The sequence below is a fragment of the Manis pentadactyla genome, chromosome 10 (genome assembly GCF_030020395.1).
Source record: "Manis pentadactyla isolate mManPen7 chromosome 10, mManPen7.hap1, whole genome shotgun sequence".
Lineage (NCBI taxonomy): Eukaryota > Metazoa > Chordata > Mammalia > Pholidota > Manidae > Manis > Manis pentadactyla.
In genome coordinates this window covers 56,875,083-56,891,064 of record NC_080028.1, presented here as the reverse complement: position 1 = coordinate 56,891,064, position 15,982 = coordinate 56,875,083, and the positions used below count along the sequence as shown (strand labels likewise).

The 15,982-nt window shown below is 41.0% G+C and overlaps 2 protein-coding genes across 2 annotated transcripts in view; one reads left to right on the top strand and one right to left on the bottom strand.

The window, feature by feature from the left end:
* Positions 1–15,982, bottom strand: part of TBK1 (TANK binding kinase 1) — a 44,989-nt gene that overhangs the window by 7,213 nt on the left and 21,794 nt on the right. Inside the window, exons 9-13 of the mRNA XM_036894924.2 lie at positions 14,192–14,388; positions 13,406–13,464; positions 12,924–13,015; positions 10,792–10,893; positions 9,907–9,985 (exon numbers count right to left, since the gene is read on the bottom strand). Of these exons, the coding sequence (XP_036750819.2) occupies positions 9,907–9,985; positions 10,792–10,893; positions 12,924–13,015; positions 13,406–13,464; positions 14,192–14,388 (529 nt within the window). The remainder of the gene's footprint in view (positions 1–9,906; positions 9,986–10,791; positions 10,894–12,923; positions 13,016–13,405; positions 13,465–14,191; positions 14,389–15,982) is intronic.
* LOC130679096 (uncharacterized) lies at positions 2,142–3,329 on the top strand. Its single transcript, XM_057486849.1, has one exon. The coding sequence runs from the start codon at positions 2,142–2,144 to the stop codon at positions 3,327–3,329; it is 1,188 nt and encodes a 395-aa protein (XP_057342832.1).

Genomic DNA, 15,982 nt, shown 5'->3' with positions numbered 1-15,982 from the left:
ACATTCGACCTACTGCCCTGAGAATAAATAACACATGGTATGAGCCCCTTTTTACCCTCACATTGTTGTTCTTACCCCATCTCACAGAATCTAGAGTGAATTGTCCCGGGCTGAAACCCTCAAGTGAGACAAGTAGCCAAGCAGAAAAGCTAGGTAAATAGGGACAGATCTGGCAACTCTCATATGGTACATAATTCCATGCTCTGGTAGGGACCAAGGGTAGGCTGCCTCAAGATCTGCCACGTTGACATGCAGATTTCGGAGTTGAGAACAATCGAGGCCCAAAGAAACACAGAAAGAAACTCTGACCTCCTCCCCAGAGCTGCAGAGAAAGAATTCAGATAGAGGACCTGCTCTAGGAGGATGTCTGTATTATAATGTATTTTGTCTGTATTATAATGTATTATAATGTATAATGTCTGTATTATAATGTAAACTAAAGGTGGTGGACAGGGAAGGATGGGGCTAAATCTGTTAAAATTCCTTTTTGTGCTCCCTTATTGTTTCTGTGTGGCCCATCAAGTATTTTGTTTATCAAACATTTACTCTTCATATTCCTGAGAATTGCTTCCCCTTCCTTTGAAGTCTCAGATGCCTATCAGCTTCAGGATGACATATATATATACCTCATTTTCTCCCTGTCTTTGGAACCCATGTGTGTGGCTTTCCCATAGGCATGTAATTAGACTGTTTTTTTGCCTTTCTGTTAATCTGTCTCATGTTAATTTGATTCTTAGACTGTAGAACCCTTCACTAAGAATCAACCTTATTGAAGATAGAAAGTTAGCATAAGTATAGCCATCTTAAAAGTTTAGACACCATTTTCTAACCTAGAAGGAAGAAAATAGGAAAATATTAGAACCTTGAAAAACAAGTTAGTCAGCCAGCATTGATTGCAGTGACCTTTAGTTAGCCAACCTCAATCAGTTAATCATACATACCAAGCTTACCTTACTAAGAACCACCCTAACATTCCGAGGGTGATCTTATCTCACCAGACCCCCAGGATGTGGCGTCAGCCAAAATGTATGTGTTTTTGGAAAAACAATGTGATGTGCTTGTGGAAAAATACTGCCCTTTTTGAAAATGCTATAAAAACCTCTGACTCTAAGTGCTCGGGGTCCTTGTTGAGACCCGCTGCATCGGGCTGACACTTGGACCCCAGCTAGCTGGTCTCTGAATAAATTCCTCTTGCTTGTTGCATCAAGAGACGCCTTCTGTGAGTGATTTGGGGCGGCGCTCTCCTCTGGGAGAATCCAACATTTGGGGGCTCGTCCGGGATTGTGCGCTCGCCCCGTTTCACTCCTGAAAGTCGCCCTTGGAGGGAGAGGTAAGATTAAGTGGCGCCTTGAGTTGTCTGTGTTCTGTTTTCTGTTTCTTGGTAAGACCGGTCAGAATTCTGAAAAGGGGTACCCTTGTCTGGCAGTCGTCCCGATCCCGTAAAGGGATCGAGACTGCGGTCGGTAGACGTACTTGGAGAACCGCAGGCTGCAACCCTGGGGGACGCCTCAGGGAGATTGGAGGGCCAGGGACGCCTGGTGGCCTCTCCTCTGTTTTTCCGGCAAAGTGAATCTGATGAGATAAGGTTGATATTCGGGCGCCAAGAGTATCAGCCCACTGATTCTTTTTGGTTTTTGGTCAGAAATCTGAAGAAAACTAAGTGCGGCCGCTGTGTGTCTAATCTCTGTGTGTCTCTGTTTTTTGTGTTCTGTACGTGTCTAATAATTGTTATACTGACCATGGGACAGACGGTAACGACTCCACTCAGTCTGACGTTAGATCACTGGACAGAAGTGAGAGCGAGGGCACACAATTTGTCAGTAGAAGTTAAGAAGGGGCTATGGCAGACTTTCTGTACCTCCGAGTGGCCCACTCTTAATGTAGGGTGGCCCCCGGAGGGGACTTTTGACCTCTCCACTTTACTTGCAGTAAAAGCTGTTGTTTTTCAGAGTTCGTCTCAAGGACATCCGGATCAGCAACCCTATATTGTGGTCTGGCAGGAGTTAGTGGAAAATCCACCACCCTGGGTAAAGCCCTGGGTGCAAAAGAAAATGAGCTCTTGAGTCTTAGTGGCCCAGGCTCAACCTCAGAGCAAGGAAAAAGAAACTACCAAAATTCACCCTGACACTCAAGATTTACTCATGGTTGATGATCCCCCTCCCTACCCTCCTGCCCCAGCCCCGGCGCCTCCAGCCCCGGCGCCCTCAGCCCCGGCACTTCCAGCCCAGGTGCCCCCACTGCCTCTAGCTTCAGGCACCGGGGCAATGGGACCGCCTCCGGGACCAGCCCAGGGAACTCAACGCCGCCGAGGGGCCGTAGTGGACCCGCCGGGTATTTTTACCCTCCGATCTTATGGGGCCCCCATCCTAGGAGAGGAAGGGGACCCGCCTTTCCAACCTCTGCAATATTGGCCATTCTCCTCTGCTGATTTATACAACTGGAAAGCTAACCACCCTCCTTTTTCAGAAGAACCGCAGAAACTAACTGGACTGATAGAGTCCCTAATGTTTTCTCACCAGCCCACTTGGGATGACTGTCAGCAGCTTTTACAGGTGCTCTTCACCACGGAAGAAAGAGAAAGGATCCTCCTGGAAGCACGAAAGAACGTGCCTGGAGCTGACGGACGACCATCACAACTCCCTCATGATATAGAGAGGGGGTTCCCACTGACCAGACCCAACTGGGACTTTAATTCCCCAGAAGGTAGGGAGCGACTAACCATCTATCGCCAGGCTCTGGTGGCGGGTCTTCGCGGGGCCGTGAGGCGCCCCACCAATTTGGCCAAGGTAAGAGAGGTCAGTCAGGGAGCCACTGAGGCGCCTGCAGTGTTCTTAGAACGCCTGATGGAAGCCTTCAGGCGGTATACTCCCTTTGACCCCACTTCCGAGGAGCACAGTGCCTCAGTGGCTCTTGCTTTTATTGGGCAATCAGCACCCGATATTAGAAAGAAGCTTCAGAGATTGGAAGGCTTCCAAGATTTGTCGCTGAGAGATTTAGTGAAAGAAGCTGAGAAAGTTTATCATAAGAGAGAGACTGAGGAAGAAAAGGAACTGAGGAAGGAGAAGGAAAGAGAAAGTAAAGAGGAAAAAAGGGATAGGAAATATGAGAAAAATTTAACAAGGATCTTGGCCGCAGTGGTAGAAGGAAAGGGACGCCCGCCCTCTAGCGGCAGAACTAGTAAGGCAGGACACCTGGGCAACCGGCCTCCTTTGGATAAAGATCAATGTGCATATTGCAAGGAAAAAGGGCACTGGGTAAAAGAATGCCCTAAAAAGCCACTAAAAAAGCCTCCGAAGAAGGTGTTGTCCCTGCTGGAAGACGAGGATTAGGGAAGACGGGGCTCGGAGCCCCTCCCCGAGCCCAGGGTAACTCTGAGAGTGGAGGGGCAACCCGTTGAGTTCCTGGTAGACACCGGTGCTCAACATTCTGTATTGACTCAGGCAAAGGGCCCCCTCTCTGATAAAAAATCTTGGGTGATCGGGGCTACGGGCCAGAAACAATATGTGTGGACTACCTGGAGAACAGTGGATTTAGGAGTAGGACGAGTAAACCACTCGTTCCTTGTCATACCAGAATGCCCCACACCCCTGTTAGGAAGAGACATCTTAACCAAAGTGGGGGCCCAAATATCCTTTCAAGCTGGGGAACCTCTGGTGACCAATCAAGAGAATAAACCTTTGAGCTTAAGCGTCCTGACTATAAGATTAGAGGATGAATACCGTCTTTTTAAGGGACCGGAGCCCTCCAAAATTAGTCAGGAGTGGTTTAACCGGTTCCCAGGAGCCTGGGCGGAAACGGCCGGCATGGGGCTCGCCAAGAACCAGCCCCCTGTAGTCATAGAACTAAAAGCTTCAGCCTTACCAGTAACTGTGAGACAATATCCAATGAGTAAAGAAGCCAGGGACAGAATTAGGCCACATATCCAGAAGCTTATGGAACAGGGGATATTAGTAAAATGTCAATCCCCATGGAACACCCCCTTGCTGCCTGTAAAAAGGCAGGAACGGGAGACTACCAACCAGTACAAGATTTAAGAGAAGTCAACAAAAGGACACAGGACATTCACCCCACCGTGCCAAATCCTTATAACCTACTAAGCTCCCTGGCCCCGGAAAACACCTGGTATTCAGTTTTAGATTTAAAAGATGCTTTCTTTAGTCGGCGCTTGCACCAGAGCAGCCAACCGCTGTTTGCTTTTGAATGGAAAGATCCCTCCACAGGAACTACTGGACAATTGACCTGGACTCGTTTGCCACAAGGATTTAAGAACTCGCCCACCCTCTTCGATGAGGCTCTACATCAAGACTTGGCTTTCTACCGAGCTTCTAACCCACAGGTAACTTTGTTACAATATGTTGATGACTTATTGATTGCCACCCCTACTCGGAGAACCTGCCAAAAGGCCACTGGAGCCCTTTTGGCTGAGCTTGCCAAATTGGGGTACAGGGTATCCGCTAAGAAGGCACAGATCTGCCAACAACAAGTGACTTATTTGGGATACTCCCTGAGAAATGGGAAAAGGTGGCTTACTGAAGCCCGAAAGCAGACTGTGACGCAGATTCCGGTTCCCACTACTGCACGCCAGGTTTGCGAGTTTCTGGGGACAGCGGGGTTTTGTAGACTATGGATACCCGGATATGCTTCTTTGGCTGCCCCTCTGTATCCCCTCACTAAAGGAGCAGCCCCGTTTGTTTGGGGATCTGAACAACAACAGGCCTTTGATGATATCAAAAAGGCCCTCCTCTCGGCACCCGCTCTGGCATTGCCAGACATAACTAAGCCATTTGTCCTTTTCATCGATGAACGGAACGCAGTAGCTCGAGGAGTATTGACCCAACAATGGGGACCTTGGAAGAGACCTGTCGCCTATTTGTCTAAAAAATTAGACCCCGTGAGTAGTGGATGGCCCACTTGTTTGAGAGTAGTGGCAGCTGTGGCCCTCTTAGTTAAAGATTCTGACAAGGTAACGCTGGGACAAAAACTCACTGTGGTTGCCCCTCATGCGCTGGAAAGCGTAATTCGACAACCACCCGAAAGATGGATGTCGAATGCCAGAATGACTCACTATCAAACCTTACTCCTGAATCGTGATCGTGTGGAATTTGCCCTGCCTGCCATCCTAAACCCGGCTACTCTGTTCCCCGATGTGGGAAAAGAAGTGCTTCATACTTGCCAGGAAATCCTGGCTGAGGAGACGGGGACCCGTCGGGACTTACGAGATCAGCCCTTAAAAGGACCGGGGACTCCTGACCTGGTACACAGATGGGAGCAGTTACATCATGGGAGGTAAGAGGATGGCAGGAGCTGCAGTAGTAGATGATGACCGAATTGTGTGGGCCAGCGGACTCCCAACGGGCACTTCTGCACAGTGAGCAGAGCTCATCGCCGTGACTCAGGCTTTAAAGATGGCAGAAGGTAAGAGACTTAACGTCTATACTGACAGCCGTTATGCTTTTGCCACTGCTCATATACACGGGGCTATATATAGACAGAGAGGGCTGCTGACTTCTGCCGGGAAAGATGTTAAGAATAAACAAGAAATCTTAGATCTGTTAGAAGCCTTCCATAGGCCTAGAGAAGTAGCAATAATACATTGTCCTGGGCATCAAAAAAGTGACTCTCCAATAGCTCAAGGAAATAGAAGGGCGGACCAAGCCGCAAAACAAGCAGCCCAGGGAACGAACATCTTACCCCTCCAGGTGTACCCGGAAGCCACATGTAGTAAGAACTTTCAGTATACCCCCGAGGATCTTGCTCGGATGGACAAGTTGGGGATCCAAAAATCCCCACCCCTTGGAATGTATAAGTCAGAAGATGGGAAAATTATCCTGCCCCAGAAAAAAGCAGGAGAATACTTAAGGCAATTACATCAGTTGACACATTTGGGGGCCAATAATCTAAAAACCCTGGTTCGAGATTCCCCTTATCATGTCATCGATTTGGGAAAATTGGCAGACGAGGTTGTAAGAAATTGTGTTCCTTGCCAATTAGTAAATGTGAACAAACATCAAGTAATATGCGGAAAGAGGCTTCGAGGAGATCGGCCAGGAGCCTACTGGGAAGTTGACTTCACTGAAATTAAGCCTGCTAAGTATGGATATAAATACCTCCTAGTTTTCCTAGACACCTTTTCAGGATGGACAGAGGCGTTCCCCACCAAAACTGAGACAGCTCAGATGGTGTCCAAGAAGATCCTTGAAGAAATATTTCCCAGGTTCGGGATCCCAAAGGTAATCGGCTCTGACAACGGTCCTGCCTTTGTTGCCCAGGTAAGTCAGGGATTGGCCAAGATCCTGGGGACAGATTGGAAATTGCACTGTGCATATAGACCCCAGAGCTCAGGACAGGTAGAAAGGATGAATAGAACTCTAAAAGAGACCCTGACTAAATTATCCATAGAGACTGGTTTATGTGATTGGTTAGTCCTCCTTCCTTTCGCCTTATTTCGAGTCAGAAACACCCCCAGCCGTTTTAAATTAACACCTTTTGAAATAATGTTTGGAGCTCCAGCTCCGCTAAATGCAGTTCACCTCCATACATCCTCTGAATGTGTGACTAAAAAGTTTCTGCTTGAAAGGTTACGGGCTCTAGAAGCTGTGCAGAAAGAAGTGTGGGCCTCTATCCGAGAAGTCTATCGGCCAGAGGACATCTCAGTACCTCATCAATTCCAAGTGGGAGACTCTGTCTACGTGAGACGACACCGAACAGGAAATCTTGAGCCCCGGTGGAAAGGACCCTTCATCGTCCTTTTGACTACTCCCACAGCTGTGAAAGTAGATGGCATCTCCTCCTGGGTCCATGCTTCACATCTGAAGAGAGCGCCTCAACCAGGCCCGGATTGGCGAGTAATTCGAACTGATAATCCTCTTAAACTTCGCTTGTGTAAGGATGATTGTGTCACTGATGATTCTGATGGCCCAGTTACTCCCCACTCTTCAGGACCCCAACCCCCACGAACCTAGACTACTGACATGGCAGGTCTGTTCCCAAACTGGGGAGACAGTATGGTCCATTTCTAAGGTTGCTCCTCTTAAAACCTGGTGGCCATCCCTGCACCCTGATGTTTGCACCTTAGTCGCTGGAATAGGAGGATGGGATATACCCGAGCTTAGCTGGAAACAGGCAAACAGGGTCAGGCCTGCGACTTCGGCATATTACGTCGGAGGAAAACAAGCCCAGAGCCAGAGTGGCTTATGGAGCTTTGGGTGCAGAAATCCGGCTGCACACCAGCAGATAAAGACCACTACTTTCTATGTCTGCCCCCGTGACGGACTGACCTACCAACAAACCCAACAATGTGGGGACTTGCAATCTTTTTATTGTAACTCTTGGGGTTGTGAGACTACGGGTAACGTTTATTGGGACCTCCTTAAAGTAGCCCAGAACCGCACATCCCCCGACTGTGAATGGACAGGACTATGCATCCCCTTAAATATCACGTTCAGTGATAAGGGACGCCAGTATGATGGGTGGATCACTGGACGACAGTGGGGACTTAGATATTATAAATCTGGATATGATAAGGGCCTCGTATTTACTGTCAGACTCAAAGTTGAGACCCTTCCAGCTGCCCCAATAGGACCTAATTCTGTCCTAAGAAATCAACCGCGTCTCCCAACCTCGATCTTGAAGCAGACTCCGGTGCCTCCGGTAGACCCTACCACTATTTCTGCTGCCCTCACCCCTGACCAAATAGCCCCCTTTCCTGACACTGGACAACGCCTCTTCAATCTTCTGGAGGGGGCTTTCCAAGTTCTAAACACCACCAACCCTAATACTACTAAATCCTGTTGGTTGTGTTTCTCCTCTGGACCTCCTTACTATGAAGGATTGGGGCTGTTGGGAAATTTTAACAGAACAACCAGCCACGAGATCTGTAGCTGGGGAAGCCATAAGAAACCTGACCGAGGTGACGGGAAGAGGGAAATGTTTAGGTTCAGTTCCCCCCACTCATGAAGCTTTGTGTAATGAAACCATATCCGTAAATTCCTCAGGTGAAAATGAGTATCTAGTCCCTCCTCCCGAAGGGTGGTGGGCGTGTAATACTGGATTGACCCCATGTGTCTCTACTTCCACCTTCAATTCTTCCCGCGACTTCTGTATCATGGTTCAATTAGTACCTAGATTGATGTATCATGATGATTTCTCATTCGTAGCTGAATTTGAACCAAAACACAGGTATAGAAGGGAGCCAATCTCGCTGATCTTAGCTGTATTATTAGGAATAGGAGTCGCAGCTGGAGTAGGAACAGGGACAGCCGCCATAATCCAAGGGAACCAACATTATGCGGGATTGAGGACAGCAATTGATGAAGACCTAAAGACTATAGAACAATCCATTACCAAACTTGAAGAATCTCTAACCTCCCTGTCTGAAGTAGTCTTGCAGAACAGACGAGGATTAGATCTATTGTTTTTAAAAGAAGGAGGATTGTGTGCAGCCTTAAAGGAAGAATGCTGCTTTTACGCAGACCATTCTGGAATAGTAAGAGATTCAATGTCAAAACTTAGGGAAAGGTTAGATCAAAGAAAGAGAGAACGGGAGGCTGGCCAAGGGCTATTTGAGTCCTGGTTTACTAGATCTCCGTGGCTTACAACCTTGATATCCACCTTGACTGGGCCTTTACTTATTCTTATACTACTCCTCACTTTAGGACCCTGTATACTAAATTGGCTGATAACTTTTGTTAGAGAAAGAGTGAGTACCGTTCAAGTGCTAATGTTGAGGCAACAATATCATTCACTCACACAACAAGAGGACACAAGCATTCCATGATTGGAATGCTCCTTAGAAAAGAAGTGGGAAATGTGGAACCCTTCACTAAGAATCAACCTTATTGAAGATAGAAAGTTAGCATAAGTATAGCCATCTTAAAAGTTTAGACACCATTTTCTAACCTAGAAGGAAGAAAATAGGAAAATATTAGAACCTTGAAAAACAAGTTAGTCAGCCAGCATTGATTGCAGTGACCTTTAGTTAGCCAACCTCAATCAGTTAATCATACATACCAAGCTTACCTTACTAAGAGCCACCCTAACATTCCGAGGGTGATCTTATCTCACCAGACCCCCAGGATGTGGCGTCAGCCAAAATGTATGTGTTTTTGGAAAAACAATGTGATGTGCTTGTGGAAAAATACTGCCCTTTTTGAAAATGCTATAAAAACCTCTGACTCTAAGTGCTCGGGGTCCTTGTTGAGACCCGCTGCATCGGGCTGACACTTGGACCCCAGCTAGCTGGTCTCTGAATAAATTCCTCTTGCTTGTTGCATCAAGAGACGCCTTCTGTGAGTGATTTGGGGCGGCGCTCTCCTCTGGGAGAATCCAACAAGACCAGCTAGGAGATCCTCGAGGGATAGAGGAAATTGTTTCCTCTCCAACATTCTTCCATAATACATTTTAATAAGACATCCAGACACTATCTGAAATGCTATTGTATTTTTCAGCAGAGTGCAGACTGTTGTCCTAATTTCCTTTTTTAGTTATAGAAATGATTCACTGCCAGGAGGAACTCAAATCTTTCTTTCCTTAGTTTTTATTTTAGAGAAGATCTGATGTTTTCCTACCTTATATCTATTTCTAAACAAGTTTAAGCATTCTGCATGTTAAATCACACTTATGAACTTGTTTTCATTGCCGTATCAGCAACACAAGAGCATGATGGATTTTAAAGGCGATTGGGAGAGCGGCAGAGAGACAGGGGCTTTAAGCAGGCATCTGGAAACATCATCAAGAATTCCATGGCAATAAGGATACTTAAATACTGTAAATAGTTGAAGAAAAGGCTACTACTCTTTCTCAGGAGATCTTTGGGTACATCATCTCTCTATGAAAATTTAGATCTAATATTGCCAGCAAAGGAATAGACTATGAGCCTATTATTGTCATGATTTTGTAAATACTTACCCTCAACAATTTGGTGTTTATGTCTGAAATTTTGCCTAACTCTGCTGCTTCTAGGTTGATCTTCATCAACTTTTCATATCTATATGAAAAACAAGTATGGAAAAATTAAATGAACATAATGAATACATTGACTTTCAAATATGTTCTATAAATATTTGTTTTTATCATAACCATTTAAGAATGAAATATTGAATTCAAAACCTACAATCAATAGATTCCAAGAAAACTCAATGTCTGTATAAAGAGGAATTTTATATATTTCTATTTATAAATTTTCAGATAAGAGACAAAATATAAAAGACAATTTCAAATAGTCTTAACAGGATAATAATCAAAATACTAGGTTTCAGAATTAATGGAAGTCAACAGGAAATACTGGTTTCATTTATTCTATTTCCTCTGAAGTACAAATAGTTTAGTCCAGGAAGAGGGCAATTTTAAGTACCATTCTGTTTCAAAAGACATTCTAGAAGTAAGATTAATGTAGAGTAAACTATAAGTAATCCCAAAATTCTAAAAATACTATCAAAATACAGTTATAGAATACATCTTTCTATTTCCTTCATTGATTACAGGTTTTATATTTTCCTATTCAGAGTGTAAGGTATTTGCAAGGTAAAAAATGAGATATTTCTATTTCAGACTACCTTTTCCTTTGCAAAGGAAATGAGAAAGTACCACTGAACAGATGGTATTCATCTTTTACTGGGACAACTGGATATTTTTGCCTTTGTGAGGAAGTAACTTAATCTAAGGCTGTGCTTAATACAAACACCTGCATAGCATGCTGTATTATACCAAAGACATAACTAAATAAATTACACAGAAATGTAACAGTATTTAACATTTTAACCACAATTAGTAAGGAAGTAATAATCTACTTACACTTTCACAGTTTTTTCAATGTTTCTGATGCAGAAATCCAATGTGATCACAACTTCTGTCTTTTTGTGAACAGTTTCATTATAATCATCTTTAATTAATTCTCTAAAAAATAATATTCTGATTAGTTTATCTAAGGACTTATTTGTTTTCTCTTGTCTATCACTAATTATACTGCGGTACTGCTGTTCAGAAATTTAATGGTCTTGCTATACTATGAAAGCCAATTAACATTTATTATTTAAAAGCATCTCTGTGACCTTTATACATATCTAGGGCATAAACCATTACTACTTATTAACAGTTTAGAAATCTAAGGCATTAAATTATATTAAGGAAAAAAAACACTAATCTACAATCACAAAAATAAGCTGAATAGCATTTCATTTTATACCACCAGGATTAATTTTTACTACTCATAGTAGACAGCTATCTGATTTGTATTTTAAATCAATTACTATGATCTCTGAAGAAGGAAGATGACACAGTAAATAATACAACAGAAGGGTCTACATGAAGGGTCAACAAATTAACACCTGACACTTATTTTTGCTAAGAATGGTATTTACAAAACAAAAACAAAAACAAATAATAAGACATCTATGAAGCCCGTAAAGTCTAAAATATTTACTAACTGAAAAGGAAGAAGCTTGCCAACAGTGGTCTGCATTAAAAACTATCTTCTTGTGACTTACTAAACTAAAAGCTAGTAAATACATAAAAGGAATAGAAGCTTCATGGAGCAGTGACAGTGGTAGGTAAAAAAGGCAGGGGAAATCTAGAGCTCTTAGTAACAATACTATGAAAATAAATGGAGTCAACACTTAGATTTTTCTAGAAACTACTTAGTAAAAACACAGAGTCTTCTTAATGGAAAGATAAAAACAAATGCTTACAAGCTGGACATGATGTGAACACACACAATAAATATTATAAGCATAAACTTATGGTTTAACATAAAGGTGACCAGAAAAAAATAGGCTTATTCTTTTTTCCTTAGAAGAAGCAGCAGGACAAGAATGATGAGATGCTTCGTACATGCTTTTTGCAGGAAGGGAAGGACAGGTGTGAATTGGGTCTACATAGGCTGGCACAAGCATTAAAGCCGAAGAGCTTACTAGCCCAGGCAAATGTGAGGTCCTTACTACATGCATATAAATTCAAAAGCCTCAAGGGAGGTTGCACAGAACAAGAGGCATGAGTCTCAAAAGAGACCATTTATTATCTGCTTCTATCAGATGGAAAGATGACATATACAATCATGAAAAGGAAGAAAAAGTGAAATCATATCTATCCACAGACATTTTTTAGGGTCACTTTTGGGGAGAAAATACTTAGCAAGATAATCAATATTCTAGTCTAAAATAACTATATGAAGTGATTTAGTAAAAAAAAATTAGCTCCTCAATTGCTTGTCAAGATGAGTGTGTACTCATACTGTATAATCATTTCATTTATATGAAATTGCCAGAAGAGGCAAATCTAAGAAAGTACCTTAGTGGTTGCCTGGCGTTAGGAGATTATGGTGGGATGGGGAGTGACTGATAACGGGGTGCAGTGTTTCTTTTTGGGTGATAAAAATATTCTAAAATTGGTGATGATGGCTGCACAACTCTTTGAATGTACTAAAAATCACTGAATCGTACACTTTAAAATTGCATGAGTTACACAGTATGTGAGTTATATACCTCGATAATGCTGCTAAAAAAAAACGTTGACTGTATACTTCATTTGGGAAAAGGCAAGGAATGATGGAAGAGTGTGAGGATATAAACCCTAGAGAGAAATACAGGGTGTACTGCATTATAACAATGTCAAAGCCTTTAAGATAGTGAAACGACAGCCAAGTCAAGGCTCTTAGAAATTCATATGCTATAACACTGAACAGTGTGGTGAAGGTTTTAAAATTTAGATACTATTTGTCCTGTCTCACATGGTAACTGTAGGAATCAAATGAAAAAATAGCTGCTAAGTGTTCTGTAAACTAAATGTGAAACAAATGTACTATAATGAAAATCATGCACTTGACCCTACCCAGTCTGAAGAGGTAAAGTATTTTATTAATGATGGGGTGGTTACGTTATTTAGTGAGGTCTATGTGACAGTCATTTTCCAAATTTCAGTCTATTACTTACATCAACCATCGTATCCCCTTTCGCATTAATTCCTGATAAAGCAGCAAGGTACTGGCAATTTTACAGGCATAACACACAACTCCTGTTATTGCCTAATGAAGGAACACAAAATGTCAGTATTTGGTGCTAATTGTGAGATAAGGTAAGAAAAACTTTCACAAAAAAATTTTAAAGCTTATGCATGTTTAATCAGTTTAATTAAAAACACAAACTACCAATTTCTAAAAGCTAAGCACAGATATAACTACAATAAATATTTCATCCTTAACATGATTGTTAAAACTTACTATCTCAATGCAGAACATTTTCTCATGAGGTTAAGAAAGGACATAAACAAGAAAGAAATTTGCAATGGGTAACAATCTAGATGAATAACCTCCTAAATCATATAGATACATATATAAAGACACCACACATTTTATTGCTTCCACTATTGATAGGAAAACTTAATTTAGATGTTTATAATTTAATTAAATACTAACCTTAGCCATGCTAGCATCCCCATCTAAATCATAACGTGGATGCACTTTAGGGAGGGAAACTGAAATACGAAGTAAAATAATTAAAATCAGAAATAATTTTAAATAAATTATTTAACCTTTACATAGCAATCTCTAAATTAAGCATTAGTGGGAAAACTAATGTTCTTTTCCTGGATAAAAAAGCCATTTGAAACAATAATGCTCTTTCTTCACAAATTACTAACAAATTACCTGTAATATTTCTAACAAGCTTCATTTTTTTCTTAAATATGTTCCAACACAAGCTCAATGCTTCTCTTTAAATCTAAATCAAATTCCAAAGATCCAAGTAAAATTTAAACATCTGAGTAATTTATTTATTTTTTTCACCAGTAGGATCAGTAATTTAAAATATTCCAAAATGCAGACCTAATTTCACTTAGACTCGAAAGTCTGGCAGAATGTCCTATTCACACTGGACACAGTAAATATTTACTCAAATTTATGATACAAAAGGTTATTTTGAGAGGTAGTAAAATACTAAAAGCAGAGAGCTACAGAAAAACATACTTGACAGACTACTTCACCATTTTATGAAACAAAATATTTAAGGTTAAAGTATGCTGCCAACAAATCTTTTCAACTTTATTACTGGTGTCATTCAACTAATTCACAAATTTTCAATGTTTGTGAAAGTTCTACATTAATGTCATCATCAATTAACTTTATGAATATGATAATCATTTTTTACAGTTTTTTTTTGTTTTTAAATAGCAAGTGAGAACAGTAAGAAAGGTCCTGACTTACTTTTTTCATATATCAGTCCTATGGTACTCAGAGGTTCCCGACTTACTAAGAAGATGGGATTTTCCTCAGTAGTTTTAGGAAAATGCTGTGCCAGTCTTCCAGGTTCTAGAACTAAGCGACGTCCTTCATATATAAGTTCTTGATTTGAAGAAACAATTTTGGTTTGTTTATACACCAGTTCATGAAATATAGTAGCACTGTGTGAGAAAAATCCAAAAGGACAAAGTAATTGGGATAAAATGAGAGGTAAATTTTTTTTTTAATGAGTGCAACAATATCCATTTCTAAGTATACTTCAGATCATAACCAGTCTGTAGAAATACTGCTGTGCTGATGTGGATACTATAAAGACTATTAAACTGAAAATTCCATGTAACCTTTCTATATAGCAATCAATTATAAAATGTTTTTGTGTTTGGCCTTCTATTGGCTATGTGCTACATACAGGACTCTTAATATTGAGTAACGGGAGCCGACGCAGCAGAGTGCGGAAGAGCACTGACTCCAGAATCACACTGCCTGAATTCAGGTAACAGATTCCACTATGTCCTGTATCACCTCACGTTACCGAAGTCTTCTGGGCTAAAGTCTCCTCATGTTTAAAGTGGGACCAACAGTACTCACCTCACAGAATTATGGTGAGGATTAAATGACTTTATATAAAGAACTGAGAACAGTATTGGCAACATGATAAAATGTTTGTTAAATGAATTAATAAAGACATGTATTTTCAAAATGATGTTTTAAGGAAAAAGGTAGATTCTCCCTAAACTTCAGATCGATGAAATCTAAATAACATTTCAGCAGCAGTGTTGAGATCTGTCTCTGCCACAAGCATTAGCTGAGATCTGGTTCAGGCTTGGGTGGGCTTTTTACGTTCAAACATACTCTTATGAGGACATAGCAGCCAACTCCTAACCATAATAAACACTTATCCAGGCTATTAAGTATCAAAATAAAGATAAGTAATGTATTTAGTCTAATGTTACATTATTTTACTTATTATATTTATATTTAATGTTTATAATTTTCATATTAGATACAGATACTAGATATTATATCTAAAATACTATTTTATTCTAATTTCACTCCTTAATAAATTACATGAAAATTTCCTTTTGGGTTTTTTAGGTATCAAAACTATTTTCTGAAACTTCTTAAAGCAGAAATTTAGGAATACAGAATGAGTGTAAGTTTTTTTCTTTTTCTTTTAAAAACATTTTACTTTGAGATCCCTGTACATTTACATGTGGCTCTAAGAAATAATATGGAGAGATGCTATAACCCTTCACCCAGTTTGCTCCAATGGTAACATCTTGCTAAATACAGTATTACAACCAGGATATTGATAAAACCCACCTATCTCATTCAGATTTCCCTAGTTTACATGTAAGCATGTGTGTATTTAGTTATTTGCAGTTTTATCACAATGCATGTAATGTGATTGTTTAGGTAAAACAAATCATTATTCTCCAGCACCTAATAAGGGCTTTATGCAAATAATAACTATATTAACTATATTTAAAACATGCATGAGTATTTTTCAAATGATAGGATAGTACTCTAAAAAAAACCTGGCTCATTTATTAGTAGATGATATTTGTGGTTGTGTGATTATGTAATTTGAAAGAAGGTATAGAAATGAATATAGTCTTGTAAAACCTGTTTAAGAACAAGCTAATTTACTCTTAATTTTAGAACACTAGAAATCTTTTTACTCCAAAGCTAAGTGAAAAGGAATTTATTAAACACACAAACATAATTTTCTAAGTGGGAAGTAGTTGGCTTTGG